Source organism: Strigops habroptila, chromosome 4 (assembly GCF_004027225.2).
Source record: "Strigops habroptila isolate Jane chromosome 4, bStrHab1.2.pri, whole genome shotgun sequence".
Classification (NCBI taxonomy): Eukaryota; Metazoa; Chordata; class Aves; order Psittaciformes; family Psittacidae; genus Strigops; species Strigops habroptila.
Window position 1 is genome coordinate 75546292 of NC_046358.1, and position 18206 is coordinate 75564497.

Sequence of the window (18206 nt, forward strand, 5' to 3'; positions counted from 1 at the left end):
GAGGACAGTGTCCCACAGCCCTGCTTGCCAGCAGAGCATGGCACACCACGGCCCTCCCCGCCACCACATGGGGTGCCTGCTGCCCCCCGCGCTGGCTCAGTCCCCAGGAGCCGGGCCAGACGGTTCCCCTCCCTTGACCAAAAGCAGGAGCGCGGTTGGGGCAGGCACGAGAAGCCAGTGTCACGTAAACTGTGCCACTGAGCGGCTGCAGCCCAGAGAGGAGAAAGGAGGGGAAGGACAGAGACAAAAGGGTGATGGAAGAGGAGAGAAGGGGGGCAAGTCACCCACAGCTCGCTCTCCCGTGCCCTGGGCGGCTCCTGTCCCACCCCGCAGGTGCAGCACCGCCCGGGCACCACCATCCACAACCCCTCCGTGCCGTGAACCGGCGCCACGAGCGCAGAGGGTGCCGCCGACCCCAACGGCTCGGCCGTTACCTGGCAGGTAGACGTCGACTGGAGGGTCGCTCTCTGACTGCGTCAGGCTCCTGTGCTCACTGCAGCTCCCGTCCTGCAGCACGTCCTCCACCGAGGGCGGGCGGCTGCCTGCAACCACCAGAGAGCCCCTCAGTGCACGCGGCCAGGAGGACAGGTGAGATCCAAGACCCGAGGAAGCTTCACAGCCCCACAGAGGGCTCGGGGGAGCCGGTCAGACTGGCCCAGGCCGCGGTGCCAAAGGGCCACCTCTTCATATGCAGGCTCGTGCCCCACAGCGAACCCATCACTCCCATCTCACCCCATCCTCATGTCCTCAGGATGCTGACTGAGCACCAAAGACCCATCCCAAAGACACTGGGGCACATCGTGCATGCCCAGTACCGTGGCCACACTCTCACCAAGACCACAGTGGTGCACACAGCCATCTCCCCCTCAGCTGTATGAGGAGATGGCCCATGCGTAGAGCTCACAGCAAGGATTGGTGCTTGGCAAATAAACCAGGGAGAGTCATCGATTTTGCTCCCCTAGTTCCCAGAAAAGACCCTGGCACCTTTCCCTGGTGAAGCACAGCAGCTCAGGGATGGACTTCAGGGGCTGCATGTTTCTGAACTCCTGTGTCATTCCCCAACTGTCCCCATCCCACCACACCACAGCTGGACACCACAACGAGGGCTGGCCACCTCCAGGCCAAGCGGACACCTACCCTGCTGCACGGACAAGGCCTCCTCGATCTCTTCCCCTGCCACGCTCTGTAAGGAGGAACAGCACAGGTTACTTCTGCGGGCTGGAGGCCTTTGCTGCGCTTGTCTCCTGCTATGGCTTCCTCCAGAACCGTGCTCGGGGCCAGGACTTGCTTCAGGGAAGGACCAAAGGGCCACCCACCAGCACTGCGGCACCATGGGCTGGGATGGAGAGGGTTTACAGGCAATGGCAGGAGGTGCTGGAAGCCCAGCAAGGCCCAGCTCCCACCCCTGCCCCACACGCTGCTGGGCATGCCCAGCAAGCTGAGGGAGGGTCAGCTCTGACACGGCTTTCCAATGCCGCAGCTCCCACAGAGGTGCTAGGGACACAGGGAGTGGCTATGTCATTTGCCCATGGAGCCCTATGTGTAAATGAAGGCAGCCAAAGCTGTTGGCTCTGGGCTACATGCCAACAAGCTCATCTTTACCCCGTCACTGAGGCAGGGACGGCCCTTCAGGAGGCAGCTCACGTCCCAGGAGCCCCCCCAGAAGAGCTCTGTCTCAGAGCAGCTCCCCAGCAAAGCACACACTTACTTCTGGAGAGCTGGTCTCCCTCAGGACCAGCTCACCCCCGCTCAGTGCTGGCGGCGAGTCAGAGTCCTCCGAGAGCTTCTCTTCATCCTCCTCGTGGATGGGGGACGAGGGAGACCGTAGGGTGCTGTGGCAGGAGAAACTCCATTTGCAAGGAGCCGCAGTGCTGCCGGCACCACGGCCCTGCTGGATTTGGTGGCAGCAGCTCAAGTTGTCACCACCCCTGCTGCGTGTCCACCAGCAGCATCAGCCAACCTGCATGAGTAGGAGCTCAGCTACTGAGATAAATTCACCAGGGCCCTCCAGTACAAGCTGCATGGAGAAGAGCAACAGTTTCTGGGGCAGAACCGAGCAGTGCAGAGCTTCAGCACAATAACACAGCTTGGACAAATCTGCCTTGGCATGGAAAGCAAGAGGCGGAGGGCCCACACTGCTCCTCACACCTTCAGGGGCTCCATTCCCAGGGGAAAGTTGGAATGGAGCACAGCAGAGTGCCAGGAACACCTGTACAACCCCACAAGGGACACATAAAGGGCACATGCAGTGGGCTGCCCACTCCACGGCATCCACATCTACATCCTCCATCACAAGGCCAATAGAGGAGGCTTCAGACAACAACTAGAAGGTCTTATTCAGCATTTTGCGCTCTGAAATTGAGGTCACTTCTCTCCCCATTCTTTTGCTTCTGGGGATGTCATGGAAATTGAGCAAGGTTTGTATGTCAAATGCAAACTGAGGGACTAATTGCGTTGGAAAGGAGACATTTCCATCCAAAGCCTGGATTAAATTCTCCTTGTTAAAAATCCTCTTTCTTTTGGTGAGTAAGCCAGGCCATAAGAGATATAAGCTGTAACCTCAGGCTGAACATGGGTGATGCCCCAGTTCTCTCACCAGCATGAGTACCTGCTGGCCTCCTAAAAGATACCAGTGGTGGGACCAGCCAGAGCCCTCTCCTGGCTCCCAGTGCGTGTGGCCGCAAGCCCCCAGGGCTTACAAGAGGCACAGAACCCTCCATCCCAGTGCTGACCTATCTGGAGACTTGCTCCGCTTGCCCTTCTGGTGGCTGCTCTCCACAGCTCTGTCCATGCCCACAAGCGGCCGGCTCGCCGGGGGCATCCCATCCACCACACCAGAATAGTTGATTTCTTCATACAGAGGGGCTGACGGGATGGAGGGGGAAACGGAGCGAAGGCCGTTCAGTGCTTCCAGCAGGGAAATGGGCTCGTAGCCCGGAGGGATGTTGTCAGAGCTCTGTGGGTGAAAGAGAGCAGCACGTTAAGAAACCCCCACCGGGCTGGAAGCCCCCCTAGAAAGGGGAGGCCCCGCTGCAGCCCAGCCCTGCACCTCACACACCGTGTGCCCAGGCAGCCCGTCCCCACAGCCACCTCTCCAGAGAGCCTCAGCCTCCTTCCCCTGCAACAGCCACACGTTCCCCTTTGGGCTGTAACACTGGTGATGCTCCAGGGAAGCTTCCAAAGCAATGCTGAAGAGACTGGGCATCTCAGCAAGCTGGAATGCGGCTGGGCATCCCTCCACCATGCTTTCAAGAGCTGGGCAAAAATCGGTGAGGAAGTAGGTTCCTAACTAAAGATACTATAAGATGTGATTGGATTGTTTCTCCTAAGAGATGGGTTTGGAGACCCTTCCAGCTCAGCACGCATGCCACTTGTGCTTTCAGCCCTGGTACACACAGCTCTTTCACAGCACCCTCGGTGCACCAACCAGCTGAGAGTTGGTCCTTGGAGCCTGCACCACTTCTGCTTCTCCCGTGGCCTCCGTCCTCTCAGCTGCTAACACTGGCTCTGCACAGCCACCTCTGCTAAAAGGTAGGAAAGGGATCACAGAACCACTGTGCCACTCCATAACGGAGGAGGGCAAAACTGCACAAATTCCCAATCCCTCCTTAACTCACTAAGCTTCCAGTCAAAGGCACTCTCGCTAAGCCACTAAACTAACACTGGTTTAACTCCAAAAATCCTCCTGATCACAAAGATCCTGAACACTCAGAGACAAATGGGGTTTATGCTGCAACCACAGGCAGCTCAGCCCAGCCTGCTGCAAAGAGGTAAGACTTCAGCACTCCAGGCTTACACTAAATGGAGCTGTTTCAGCCCTGTATCCTCAGGGAGGTGGTTCTATGTTGTACCTAAGATGGTGTGTGGCTGCTAAGCCTCGCAGTGAACTCCTGTAGCTTCTCTGCCTGATCTCGCAATCACAGAGCTGCAGATGTGCCTGCCCAGCAGCCTGTTCCAACACAGCCACCAATTTGGTGCGAGTTGATTGCTGAACTGGCTCACTTGTGGTCACAGAAGTAGCTACATCTGATGGGGAGGAAAGAACGAGTGGTACTTGGGGTCAAGCATCAACCCACACCCCCTAAGTATCGGCCTTGTGGTGGTTACGAGCTTATGCTGAAGACCATAGCTGGCGGTTGCAAGATAACCAAGCCAGCTAACACGGGATCGGTTCACAGCTGCTGCCATCTGCAGGCGGTGCGGCCAAAAGTCATCTCCACCAAGGGATTTCATTTCAGACAGCAGCTCGGAGGCGCTGTTTTGTGTACAGAGAAGTCGGGAAGACAAAACCCTTGGCCTGTGTTTGGGACGTTTCCTCCTGGCTGTGCAGACCAAGGCCTGAGGGTTCAAAGGCTGCTCATTTTGGCTCATGTGGTGAAAGCTCAGGTTCCACAGCACAGCTCAGAGGCTGGAGGTAGATTTCTCAGCCAATGGCTATAACACCCTCACTGCAAGTTTCTGAGCTTTCAAACAACCCTAAGGGCACTGCTCTCCCCTGGGACACTTACCACTACACCCCACACTGCACCAGCAGCACTGCTAGTCGCTGTAGGAAGCTTGCAGAGGGACAGGGTCACATCAAGCTTGCAATAGCCTCATTCCCTGCGCCCAGCCTCAGGTTTTCTCCAGACCTAACAAGCATTAACAAGCCACATTCCTAGGCTGGCTTGAGCAAAAGACAACTGCAGCTTTCTTGACACCGATGAAAGCTGTAGCTGCATTTGATGGGAGCACACAAAGAGCACAAACAAACCCTTCCTGACCTGAGGGCCTCCCTCACCTTCCCCCTTCCGCATCCTGGCTGCTGGGGATGTCCTCAGCATGGTGTTCCAGTTACACACTCTTACACCAGCTCAGAGTCCCCAACAGAACAAGCTCCATTCCTCCTGTTTCTGTAAAAGCAAAGCAGCCCATTGCAGCCAGCGTTCCTGAATGCAAGACCTGGTCCAGCGGTGCCTGTTTGTCTACCTCGACATCTAGCATCAGGGTGGAAAACACAAGATGTGTCCATGCCAAACTGCCAACGGGATGGGACAAGTGCAAGGAAGCTTTTGGGTGAGCCAAGGGGTCAGCAGCTTGCCCACAGTTGTACACAGCTCCAAAAACATCTTGGCTGGAACTATAAAGCAGCCAGGCTCAGGACCTGGGGACAGTCCCTGCGAGTCAGTGCCAGACCGCTGTGGCAAGCTGCTTCCATTTTGCTTATTCCTCCCCACACAACCCAGGGGGTTAGTGATGGTCTGTGCAGGGTGTGAGTGTCTCACTGCTCACGTGGAGGCAGTACAGGGAGTGCCACAGCCTGTGCAGGGGCAGGAGTCAACGCCAGCGTGTCAGCGAGCCCTCGCATGTGTAACACTTCCACGTGCTGGTGACACCGCAGGCAAAGAACTGCCGCAGGAGCCAAACACAACCAAGTCCACTTACGGTTTCTCTTCTAGGCTTCCTGCTGGGCAGGGAGACAGTGCTCACTTTAAGGGGTTTAAAGGGACACTGTCAAGAGAAAACCATGTTTAAAGACGTTGTTTCTTGAGGTTAGTGACATGAAGAGACACATGGCACCTCCTCACCTTGCTCCAGGTGACAGCACCTGCTTCCTCTACACACCATGCTCTGCCTCACAACAACCCTCGAGGTTTCTCCCCTGCCCTGTTTCTTACCCCCAGTTGAAGGCAGCAGGGCTCCAAGGCTGCAGGGGACAGATGGGTAAAACAAGGCTTCTTCTGTGACACTATCTTTCTGTTCCCATGAAGGTCTATAAGATGGTCTAGGTGCCGATCTCCCTCTCCTCACTCTGACCTCATGTGTCTTGCCAGAGCTAGCTGTGCAACAGCACTGCTCAGGCAATGAGCACCAAGGACATGCGACCAGGCCCCGAGGCCACCAGCACCACGCTTCCCATATCAGCTTCCTCAGCTGCCTGCCGGGACCCCGACCTCTCACGGAGACTCACACAAAGAGGCCTTTCTGCTGTCATGCTAGGAACCCTGATGACAAGGGCATTTCATCAGAGCTGGCTGCCACACAGATGTGTGTGCAAGTCAAACTGTCACCCCCTCATTTTCCCTGCTCCCATCCTGCCCAGAGTCTGCCACTTTTCTGCTGGGACTGGCACCGAGAAACCTTCCCAGACTGAGGTTTCTGTGGATTTCTTTCCTCCAAAAGACAAGAGGGCACTTGGCTAAACCCAAGTTTATTAATTATTAATCCGCGAGAGGAGAGATCCTGGCTGTCCAGCAGGGTTGACAAGAAAGGCTGCACTGCTCAGCAAGACCAATGTCTGAGTGTACCTCCTGAGGTCCCAGGAACACCAGCAACTCATGCATGCACAAGCTGCCTGCTCGGGCTGAGACCAGCGCCCTGGCTTTGTACACAGGGTTGGGAGGTACTTACAGAGTGCTCGTCATGGTCAACGCTCTGTGCCAAGACAGGGCTGAATGACACCGGCGACAGAGCCCCTGGCTTCTTCCTCACAGCCCGGATCTGCAGCAGGGCACGGAAGGCTAGGAGAGAACAGCAGGCAGGTGACTGCATGGCCAAGCAGGACCAGGCCATGCCTGATGTGTGCAAGAGCTCCTCAGCTTGCTACAGACACGATAGGCATGGGGGATCTCCACATGCACATGGAGAGCAGGGCTGTGGAACACACCAAAGCCTAGCGCTGTGGTCTGGCTTCTAGTCAATTGAACTAGACAGGGAAGAGATTTGCTGGCCAAAAACTCTGGGTACACAGAGCCCTTGCAAAGAACAGGCACTGCCTGCCCTGGTACCATCATGTACAGGAGTGCTTCAGGCCTGATACTGTACAACACAGTATGAAAAACATGAGCTTGGCCTTGGGCAGTGCACTGCAAGCTGCAGGATGGGGGGGGGGGGGGGTGTCATGTAAAGCCACTTTGGGTTCATCCAGACCACACAAGTCTCAGGCCTGAGGTCCAGCTGGCCCTGGGAGCATTGTGCCTGCCACTGGCTGCTCCCCCACCAGCCAGCGCCGCGGTGGTGAGAGGCTCTGCAATAGCTGCGAACCCAGCCAGAGGGTTAGTGGCTATACTCCTGTCTCCAGCACAGCCATCCCTTGGTCCTCCCACTACAACAGCTTTGATCTCCACTCCCTGCCCACAGTCCCATTTCCTATCTGCAGATCTTTAATATTGTTAGTTCCTCTGTGCCAAGGGCGCAGATGAATGAGCCAGACATACGTTCTGATGGAGCTGTAAGAACTTGCTCATAGATAAGGAAAAGCGCAGGCATTTCCCTAGTTCTGCTGCACCCAGCCTCAAGCCAGAAGACAGAGGTACAAATCTATCCTGCTGCCTCTGCACTCCCCAGCAGCAGATGCCCAAGAAGTCTGACATGGGGGCACTTTCCAAACAAATACAACCTCCTCCACTGCAGCATGCAGATGAGATAATACAGTCCCTGTGTTTTAAGTTGTACTATTTATAGTTAAAGCTGTCTGGCACTTCCTCTGATAAGATCTTGCTTTTGGTTACTGCATGTTTGCCACGTTTGAACCGGTTAGACTTAATTTCTCAGGCCAAATATCTGTCTTAGGCTCTTTTTTCTGTTGCTGAGAAGTATCAACTAGAAACAATAAAATATCTCAGAGACCAAGCACAGGGTAAAACAAATGATCTGTCTATGCCAGCAAAAACACAGGCATCACCTCTCAAGAGACTCCTGTGCCTCTGTGCTTTGAGAAAACACATGGAATTCAGCAAATGCTGCCTGAGTGTTAGAATGGGTATTTAACTTTTTCCATCTTTTGGGAGCTAAGCGATGCAGATCCTCTGAACTCTCCTGGCAAAGCAAAGGACTCCAAATTGACTGTTATCTCATCTCTGCCTCCTGGTGAAATCAAAGTAAAGTTGTCAGAGGGTAAAAAAAAATCAGGCAAAGTACTTGGACAGCCCTCTGGTGGGACTGGCTGCTGTCTGGGCCAGATACTCTCAGGATAAAGCTTCTACATCCATTCTTTTGGGGGATTTTCCATCATCTTCACCAAAACACAAGATCTGCCTGCATGGCACGGCTCAGAGCACCTGCACCTTCAGATCCATTCCAGGGAGAGGGCAAGTGGCCAGGGAGGTACTGCACAAAGGGCCATTCTCCCATCATGTGCTCTTCTCCTTCCCTGTTCAAGGACAGTTATTTTAGGTGGCAGGAATATCCAGACACCAGTGAGAGCAGCAGCATATTTGATGCTGAGCCTTAGGGTGGGGTATATAAAACACACACTCCCTCTCACAGCCTGTACTGACTTAACAGCAGCCTAGGAGGGAGAAAGATGCCCTTGTTTCCTGGGCACATACTCACGCAGCCTGCAGATGGGGCAGTTGTTGGCCTGGTAGCGCAGGGTGTCAGCACAGGAATTGCACAGACAGAGGTGTCTGCAGGGCAGAATGAGGGTGTCCCGGAGGTCAGACAGGCAAACCACGCACTCGTTGCTGTTGTCGCTGTTCTCATCATCTGAAGGCTGCAACGAGAGGCAAGACATTGGCATGTGAATGGTAAGAGCCAAGCAGAACTGCCAAGGGAATCTGGGGCCTGGGGAAATTCCCACCCAAAAGTTCATGAAAGAGCTGGCATCTTCTTCCCACTGCTCTCACCAGGGGTTCTCAAGGAGAACAAGCTCCAGCCCACACAGCCCTGCTACAGACACTCCCTTCTCTCAGGGCTCTGCTCTGAGCTCACTGAAGGCCAGAGACCAATTGCCCTTCCCCAGAGCTAAGGTGTGTGCAGAGGGGAGCCCCTTTTGGGTAGGGATCCCCTTGGCTGAGGGGAACCAAGAACGAGCTCCTGTCTGCCAGCCTGGTAGTTCCCAGGGTCAGCAGGAAAGTGGGCTCTTTGGCAGTCCAGCCTTTCTGCCCCATATCCACAGACAGAGCAGCCCAAAAGGAGCTGCTTGTTGACTGTGGCAGGCAGGAGGTCAGGCTGGCCCCAGGCTGGACAGGAGGCACTCCTCTAGCCTGGTTTCCATAGCTCCTCTGAACAAGTGAGGAGTGAGTGGTTCTCCTGCCACAGCATCTTTACCAGTCTCCTGTGCTGGCACAGGCTTCATGCAGCTGGAGGAGAAGCAGTCTGGGATGCTCACCCGCTCACAGCTACCCTGGTACAAATGTCAGTGTGAACCCATTCCACATGAACATCCATCACACTCGTCTTCCAGTCACTCAAGAGTCCCAAAAACTGGATTATAGCCACCCAGCAACCTGGCAAGCTGGGAGGAGAAACCCACTCTCCAACCGTAAGAGCTCTCTTCAGTGACACCAAGAACACCACAGAAGTTATGCCAGAGCCCACCAAACTGATGACCCAGCGTGGGCCACCCTCCACCTTCGCCTGGTCCCACTTCATGAGGCCCCTTTGGTCTCCAGGGCTACCACATACTAGACCATGGGCAACCTTGGCGTAAATAGCAATAGACAGCATCTGCTGCCACATCCACAGCCAGCCTGCTGCCTGTGCCAGCAAAATGCTGCAAGGTCTGCCCCATCACATGGACTCCTATTTTGGGAGGTAGGGAGGGCAAGCTTTTTGCTTTCCCATTCAGTTTGCTAAGCACACAAGGAAGAACAAAAATGGCCCCAGGCCACTTGTCTGATGAGCCACAAGTGTGTGATTGTTGGATCAGGAGAATCATCACGAGACCCTGTAGGACCCAAGGAGAAGTCTTCAATCGTCTTAAATACATCCTGTGCAAGAAAAATCTTTGAAAAGACTTCTCCCTCCTGCCTCTTCAGGTGCTACCACCTGTTGGCACAGGAAGGCAGAGATCACAGAATGCTTTGGGCAGGACACTGCATTGCTTGGAGATGAAATCCTGCTTGTCTTGCTCTGTGGCTACTCCTCTGTCTGCAAATCACACATTACACACACCAAAGTGGCGTGATCCTGAGGCCAGAACTTGGTACACTGCAGCCCAGGTGGCAGCAAAGGGCAGCTCAACAGAAGGCTAAAGCAAGCATAAAGCAGTCACATAATCTGCATGGTGCTGTGCAGCAAGCTGGGATTCATCCTGCCTGAGGACAGGCAACGTTTCTGGTTACAGCATTTGCATACACATCCCTTCGTGATGCTGAGCTCCCTCTTGCTGGGAAATGCAGGCTGCTCTCTGAACACTTGCTCTCTGGCAAGCCCTAGAGAGCTCAGTTCACTGCAACGCTGTGAGAATATGCAGATCCCCCGCCTCAAAAAACCAAACTAAACAGGAGAACATGAAGGAACCACAGGAGCAAAGCACAGCACCAGGACCTACTGCCTTGACTGCAGAGAGGCAACACTGGCCCATGGCTGTCTCTACTGTCTCTGTGCTCTGAAACATCCCCAGGGCACTGATGCCCTTTTCTCCCAGCAATCCCAGCCCCAGGAAACAGCCTTGAGTCTCGTGCTGTCTAAAATCATCTCAGCACAACTCCACTGAGTGTTTGGGCCTTACAACAGTGAGAATCTGTCGTCCCTGAGCTTCTCCAGTGCCTGCAGGAGTGACACAGACTTGACAGTTGTTCTGGGAATCACCTCCACATTGCCCTGTCGAGCCCCACAGTTAAGCTCAAAACCAGAAAGCGAAGGCTGGAAACCCACAGCTCAGGGAGCAGGAGGCTCTGAGCACCTTTACCTTGGTCTCTTGGTTGTTTTTGTTCTCAATGCCGTAGATCTCCTGGAGCAGATAGCTCACCCGGTCAACCTGGAGAAGAAGACAACAGTTGGAGAGCCAGCTGCTCTGTCTTTGCTGTTTCGTGATCACCTCCCCTCCCTCCCTGTGTCAAAATGCCCATGTTACATCCACAACAGCCAGCTCCCCTATAGCTGTCTGAAAACATTAACAAAAATCATAAAGGATAGCTGGTAGAATGAGTCTCTCTCCAAAAAGTGGTGCCCATCCTGTCCGGTCTGAGCAGGGAGCCCAGCTGCCCATTTTTGTTGCAATCAAGATCATCTGAAAACCAAGTACTCTGCTCGTCTCACAGATCAAGAGGGAATATGCACCCATAGTTCAAATAAGCCAGAGGCAACCAGCCTTCCACAGTCCTTTCCTTCTGGGTGAAGTACTGCTTAAGTTTAACCAATTTTAACTTCCACCCGTCTTTGTAACCTCAGCAGAGGTACCGTGTCAACAGCTTGTTACTGACACATCCATGGCTGCACATCACTTCTTTGTTCATCACCTGAAAACACAAGGTCAAGCTACCGAAGACAGACAAACTACCTACCTCAGCATGAGAAGCACTCGAGGGACAACCCTACATTAGTGCAGTGTCATTTATTACCATCCCCAGGCCCTTGGTGGCTTCTCTGAACTGGGGTGTGTGGTGGCAGAAAGTGCTCTAGGCACAGGGGGAAGCTCCTCACAGCCCCAGACCCGGGACATACTCCTCCAAGCCATGCCCTTGTGCAGCCACTGGCAGCTGCCCGCAAACTGCCCCAAGCAGCTGAATTAAAGCACTGAGGCAAGAAGGGCTGATGGTTCAAGTCCCAGCAAGGCCAGCCCCCTCTGCACTGCGGGGTGTTCTCCTCTCTTCCTTAGCTTAGCCAGGAAATGCAGAACAAGACCCTTGGAGCTGCCAGGAGCAGCCGCTACAAGGATGCACAAAGACACCGGTCCCCTGAGATGTGTTTGTTACACAGCAGCTGCCCCAGAGCAGGGTGTGTTCCTGCACACAAAACCCCACAACAATTCTAAAGAATGCTGAAGGGGTCGCAAGGTATCAAATTGACACATCTCACAAACAGGGGAGGCAAACACTTTCCTGCCATCTCCAGTAACTGTCCAGCTGACACCAACCAGTGAAACCAAGCCACTGGGAGCCCAGTGCTTCAACAGCTCATCAGTCCAGGGGTTTTGGCACCTCCATGTGTAATGGGCTCTCCTTTTGTCAAACGAGGTGCTCAGAAGAGCAATGGCTTTGCCATGGGATTTCAGTGCTGCAGGCGATGTCACACGCCAAGATGGGGGCAGGAGCTAGCTATATCCAACCCATCTGCCACTTCAGAAATGCTCTGAGCTGGGATGCAGCAGCTTTAACAAACTAATTCCAAAGTCTCCCCATTTAACTCAGCATGCAGCTTACAGACAATCTGTTCTAGGCCTGCATTTCACAGCAATGAGGTCAGCCTTTGGACTGCTGAGCAAAATCCTCTGCAGCGGCTCACAACTCACCCAGGAAGTTTGGGAACAATTATGTGGGAGATGTCCTTTCGTAACTTGACATTTCAAAGAGAGTCTTGTTACAGCATCCTGACTGCTCAGAGGATCGTGATGAGTGGCAGTGAGTGCAGAAGTGGTCAGCTCAAAGCAAAGCAGACACCAGGAAGGAAGACTCAGCAGGAGTCTGCATTCATTTTAACTGCTTGCCTCTAAAAACTCCCAAGAAGTTCATGTCCCAGTAGGCAAAGGGTGAGCAGTGCAACAGGGCTCTTACTAGAAAGATCTCTATGTTTTGAAAGAGTAGGAGTAAATAAGTAGATGATTGTACACAATGCAGTCCTTCACCTTCACGCTTTTGCAAACCATCTTGCACCACGTCATCCTCCCAAAGGCTTCTGTTGCTATATACAGCCTCAGCTGATGAACACAAGAGTCACCAGCCAAGTCCAGGTCATGTTTTTCTGCTGATCCATCTGTTTGTATTCATCCATGCTGGATTTCTTGAAACAGATCGGTACGTACATTATAACTGATCTCAGCTGAGAGAACAAAGCAGTTCAGCTCATTAGCTGCTGCTTCCTGCTCCCAAAGAGCTTTAGAAGTCAATGCACACAAAAGGCACCCGGCGATCCTGGCAATGGCAAGGAGGGGAAAGCAAAGAAAAGCAGTGATGGCAAAGAATGTACAATGTTACATAGATGGTTTACTCCCTACATATACTCTATACCGCTGCTCTATGCTCTTAGGGGTGCAGATTTTACCTCAGTTTCAATGGTACTGTGTGATCTTCTAGAAAGAGCTTCCTTCTATTTTAAAAACCATAGGGGAGAACATACAAGCATTACATTTTACAAACTGCCAATAAGAAAAAAGTACCCACAACCAAACACAGAGTGGGAAGGTTACACGCTCTGCCAGTAAAGACAGACAGGCACACACTGTCTCACTGCAGGACACAGCTAATCATTCCGTGGTAGGGTGGGAACTTCAATGAAGAGCACTTCCAGCAGGACAGCCCTCCATTCGGGGCATTCATTTGAGTGCTAAATGGAGAATGGTACACACACTGTGTTAGTGTGTGCAGTAACCCAGCATCGACTCAGAGAGCTCACAGCCATGTAAGCACTAGTTTTTTCTTTTAAATCTTACTTTGCATCAGCTCACAAATGCTCTTCTCTGATCAGAAGAATATGTGAGAAAGAGGCAGTGCTGGCACCACACTGCTCTGCTCCCTCACTGCTCAGGCAGCTTCCTCCAGCACAGTGCAGGAGCTCTCCCTTCAGATGCTTAGCTTTTTCGGATGTTCCCAGTACAAACCTGCCTTCACACACTCCATAGACTCCCTCCCAAAACAGTATCAGTCTGCCTCTATTAAGAGTACCTGTGGGGTATAGATCAATCAGTTAGCCAGGAGACAACGCTGCAATACAGCCAAGCTAAGCACCAAGGAAGGGAGGGAAGCACCAAGCAGGTCAGTCTAGGACACACAGGGCTCAGAACAGATGTCCACCTGAAGCAGCAAGTAAACTCACCACTAGCATCGGGATAAAGCTCTAGCAGTGAGGACTGACAGTGCCATCACTAGGCATGAGCAAGTCTGAAGGACAGGCTGTTAGTCTCTGCACAGCACTGGTGGGGCAGGTAGTGAATCACTGAACACAATTTTGATACAGGATTAACTGATACCTTTTAGCAGCTCTTTTCTGACGTGGTGACTGCAGCATCTTAGAGAAAAAAGTGTCTAATGAAGGCACTTAATGATCTTCTTTGTAGTAAAAGGCTTCTTAATTCAGATCAGACAACCCTAGCCATCAATCATGAGCAGCTGAAGTCAAACACGCTTAAAGCAGAAACACATCTAAAGGTGAAGGGATCGACCACCAAAATCTCATCTCTTTCTCCAAGACATCCCAAGCTGATCCTTGCAGCAGGATCACTACCAGATTTCCTTTCAGAAGGTGAAATTCTTGGCAATCTTAGCAGTTTGCAGTTGCTGATGTATTTCTCTCCATGCAAGACTGGATGCAATTTCAACCTTGATAAGGCACTACACAGCTTCACACCACACTGGATGGGCTAAAAAAGGGCTACAGACCCCTGATGTTTCCCTATTTGCCAGTCTCCCATCTTCCCTTCCTTCCCTTCATAATGCGTGCAGCCTGGAACATAAACAACAGCTTCAAAGCAATACCATGCTGTGACTGCTCAAGTACCAAGATAGTTGGAGGGAACAGGGAAGATGAGACAAAAGGTCTCAGTCCCTGGGGCTCCTCCATAGATACTGTGGGCACAACAAGAAAGCTTGTGTAGGGAGATGATGCCCTCGTATCTTAACATGCTCACACATGTGGAAAGCTAAAAGTTTTCAGCCTCCAGGCAGGACACAGGGAGCCTGAAAAGATATCCTTCCACACCACGAAACACAGAACCTAAGGAGATCAGGCAGTGTCAATGAACTACTTAATACATACAGCACTTAAGCTCGCTTATGCAAACCTAACTTACTCACACATATATGTGTAAGCATCAGTACTGTGCTTTGCCAGCAAGGCAGGAATGTATAAGGAAGACGGGATCTATACATAATGCCTGCCTCCCAGGGGAGCACAGAGACCTGCACCATTGCTCTGCCAGTCCCACTGCTGTATTTCTTTCCCCAAGACACATCTGGCTGTGCAACAAACAACCCAACGTTAAGGGCTGCCAGCAGCTCACTGCCTTTGGTTGTGATATCTGAGCTAATGAGGCGAGGTCTCAGGCTCTCAGTGAACTAACACTGAAGCTTCCCACTGGGTACAGACAGGCACCTGTGGGACACCAGCAAATGTCTTTAATTAAGGAAACAGGTACTTACAATTTGCTTCTGTTTCAATGGCTTCACAGAAAAGCTGCCATCAACATGCTACCAGGAAAAAAAGGAAATGTATTAAATAGCTGAAGTGTACAAATGAAGAGCAAAACAGACTTGTGATCAGAGTTGATGTCTGCTAGCTAAGGAGAGGGTGGCATGCATGTAACCAGGACAGCCTGAATGGCCATCATTCCCAGCAGTCAGAGGAACAGAGTATCAGAGTGCCCCTTGTCTGCTCCAGTGCAGAGCTAGATGGGCTTGGCTCAAGTTAAACCTGGCTGAAATGGGTCAGATCATGCACAAAAATCCCCTGGCACACTGCATGCTTTCAGGTTGCAAGCAGTCCAACTGGGTGCAAACACTTCTTCAGCCACTCCAGCAGGACTTGGCAGTGGATATTTGTTAACACCCTAAAATAACATCCAGTTACAGAGCCCCTCTTGAGGCCAGAGCCCCGAGAGAGCAAGGAGCTGGCAGGAGGCTGCGAACAAGGATTGTTCACTGGATGGAGTCCAAACCAAGTCACACACGCTCCACATTGCCACCTTCAGAGCTGCGGTGACTGCCTCAAGCCTTTCATTTGCTCACTGGCAGCAGGCATAGCTGGAACAATTCTGTATATACCTGGTGTCAGAACTGGTGACAGGAATAGTGTGCTATTTCTATTTTCTCCATCCTCCACAAGGGCCAGCTAAACTGAAAGAAAACAGCTCTCCTGCCACAATCTAGACAGCAGGAAAGGAGACTTAGGAGAAACTCCAGCAGGCCCTGCTGCTGTGAATGGCTACAGCCATGCATCTGTTTGCTGAAGGAGTTTCAGAAGGAAGGGACACCAACATCACACCAAAACAGTCCTGTTCTCCAGGCAAACACAAACTGCCAAGTGTCTGTCTTTGGAAGAGCTGCAAGGCCAGACTGCACTGAGCATCAAGGTTACTATTCTGATCCTAAAGATACATATAAATAGCAAGCTGGTCTGTCTGTCCTCTGAGCATGCTCTGGCAATCATCAGCAGTGCTTATTAGCAAGGACCTCCTCTGGATTTATGAACCTACACTTCAAAAGCTGCAATTAATCTAAGGATGGGGAATATATTTTAATGAAACAGGGAGGAGAAAGAACTCAACATGTACTTTGCCCTGTGACTTTTTTATTAAAAGAAAGATTTTGATCTTGTTTTAAGTATGCAGTGGAAGATGAGAAGTAAGAAGTGGCCCCACCACACAGCATCTCCCTCTCACAGCACACACAGACTAAAAAGAGAGGGGAGGCACTTTCAGTCCTTGAGCTCAAACGTGGACACAGGACATAATCCAGCATTCATGCAATGGCCTGACCAGCTTTAGTTAGTTCCCAGTTTTGCCTCATACCTCGTTCATGTCCCTGAACATTACTTTCAGGCTTTTCCCATCAACTTTGTGCATCCAGAATGCTCCAAGGTTCTGCACAGTAGGTGAAATTTACCTATAATCCTTGAAATCCTGCTTCCAAAGCTGGAGCAGTTTAAGCCACTTCCAATCTCATGAGACAGAACTTTCCAAAGCTTCACTTCTGCCCTCATGCAAACACATTCCTAATATATGTCTATTTTCCTACTTTCTACAAGGTGCTATTATCAAGTGCTGGCCATGGAATGCTAGAATGGGAAGTTGAGAGTTGGGACAGATCCAGTGAGAGCTCTACTCCCTGACTACAGAGGCTGGGCTTACTGCAACAGGGCTATGTTTGGATACTTGGAAAATAGCAACTAGACACATTTCTTTGTAAGTGAAAATCATACTTGCATCATCAGATCCAAAGCCTAATCTGAACCGCGCTACAACCAAAAAGCTATGTAGGCAATAGGTTGGGAGCACAGGTGAGTCCCACACATGTGGAAGGCAAACAGGCATGCCTTCAAAATCAGGCTGTAACATGCAGGAAGCTGGTGCTCTCATCTACTTTTCTCTCCTCGGAAATGGCTGAACAAACATTTTGCAAGGCTTGGGGGTCTCCACCTACCGTACTTTCCTGCCAACATGACAGATGGGCTCCAAACACCACAGCCTAACCCAAGGACCCACTGCCCACACTGCTCTCTCCCTGGTGCTGCTGAACAACAGCTGAGAGATTTCAGTGTGTTCAGGTTTTCCGGATAAACTGGAGGAGGAAACTAGAAGAATAAATCCCTGCCCTAGCCCCAGGGGTGTTGCAGCTGCCCATCTCATCTCTAATTGCCAGAAACAGAACTACCTACAGAGCCAGTGCTCAAAGCAGCCTTTCTAGCATAGGAAAACTCTTCTTCTTCACCAAGTCCAGCAAAAAGCAACCTAGAACACTTAAGAGTATCTTCCAGCCACAGGGCTTCCTTAGGACTGACTGTGCTTCCTATGCCCTCTGACTCAGCTTGTCGCCATCCACATTATCCACTCAGGAGGAACAGAATAAGACCTGGCAACTTGCTCAAGGACATGGCAGGAACCAAGCAGATTGAGAAACAGAAGTCAGACACATGCCAGCCTGGAAGTGAGGAATTTCTAAGAACACAACATTGGTGCTGCTTCCCGCTACGTGCCCAGCTCTGCTCTATCATCTCTCGCCTCATTTTAGCATGTCACTACAAGTATCACTTGCCCAGGATATGTGTCTGCAGTATTACCACAACCAGACACAACATGGTGCAGTTATGGATCTTGCAACTGTTTTTAGGGTCCAATTATCATGGAAAGAGATTCTGTTATCAAGGCTTGTGGCATACAGCTTGGCTTAGCCTTTCCACGTAGGCAGCAGTCAGCTACAACATGCCTCCGAAAAGTAGTAGAGCTCAAAGTCTTTATGCAGGATATATCCTAATTATTTACAAGGGCTTGGTCCTACGTGTAAACTAAGGCCAAACAATGGTGCAACAGGGTCTAGACACATCAGATCCGGTTCTGCAAAGAGATCACGATGTCCTGGAAAACCGCATGGTAGCAGCTATGGTCAACACCTTCCACCCTCAAACATCTCAGCCACTAAGGCATATCCTCTCCCCACACACAGGAAACACCAGCTACAATTAGCTGAGTGACCAGCTGAGGTACAAATGATAATTACAGGCTGCACAGGAGCTGCTGCAAGCAATTATTTGTACTACAATAGCACTCGGGAACTCCCCGTCACTGGGCCAGGACTCCATTGTGCTAAGTGCTATATAAATACAAACTAATGACCCATGAAAACGTTTACATA

The 18206-nt window shown here is 51.7% G+C and overlaps 1 protein-coding gene across 3 annotated transcripts in view; it reads right to left on the bottom strand.

Moving 5' to 3' along the window:
* The window catches only part of MGRN1 (mahogunin ring finger 1), a 55919-nt gene that overhangs the window by 1419 nt on the left and 36294 nt on the right, over window positions 1-18206 (bottom strand). For all 3 annotated transcript variants that reach the window (XM_030484794.2, XM_030484793.1, XM_030484795.1), the window contains exons 8-15: window positions 15000-15047; window positions 10616-10684; window positions 8314-8473; window positions 6391-6500; window positions 2733-2956; window positions 1709-1832; window positions 1138-1183; window positions 435-542 (exon numbers count right to left, since the gene is read on the bottom strand). In XM_030484794.2, coding sequence (XP_030340654.1) covers window positions 435-542; window positions 1138-1183; window positions 1709-1832; window positions 2733-2956; window positions 6391-6500; window positions 8314-8473; window positions 10616-10684; window positions 15000-15047 — 889 coding nt within the window. The remainder of the gene's footprint in view (window positions 1-434; window positions 543-1137; window positions 1184-1708; window positions 1833-2732; window positions 2957-6390; window positions 6501-8313; window positions 8474-10615; window positions 10685-14999; window positions 15048-18206) is intronic.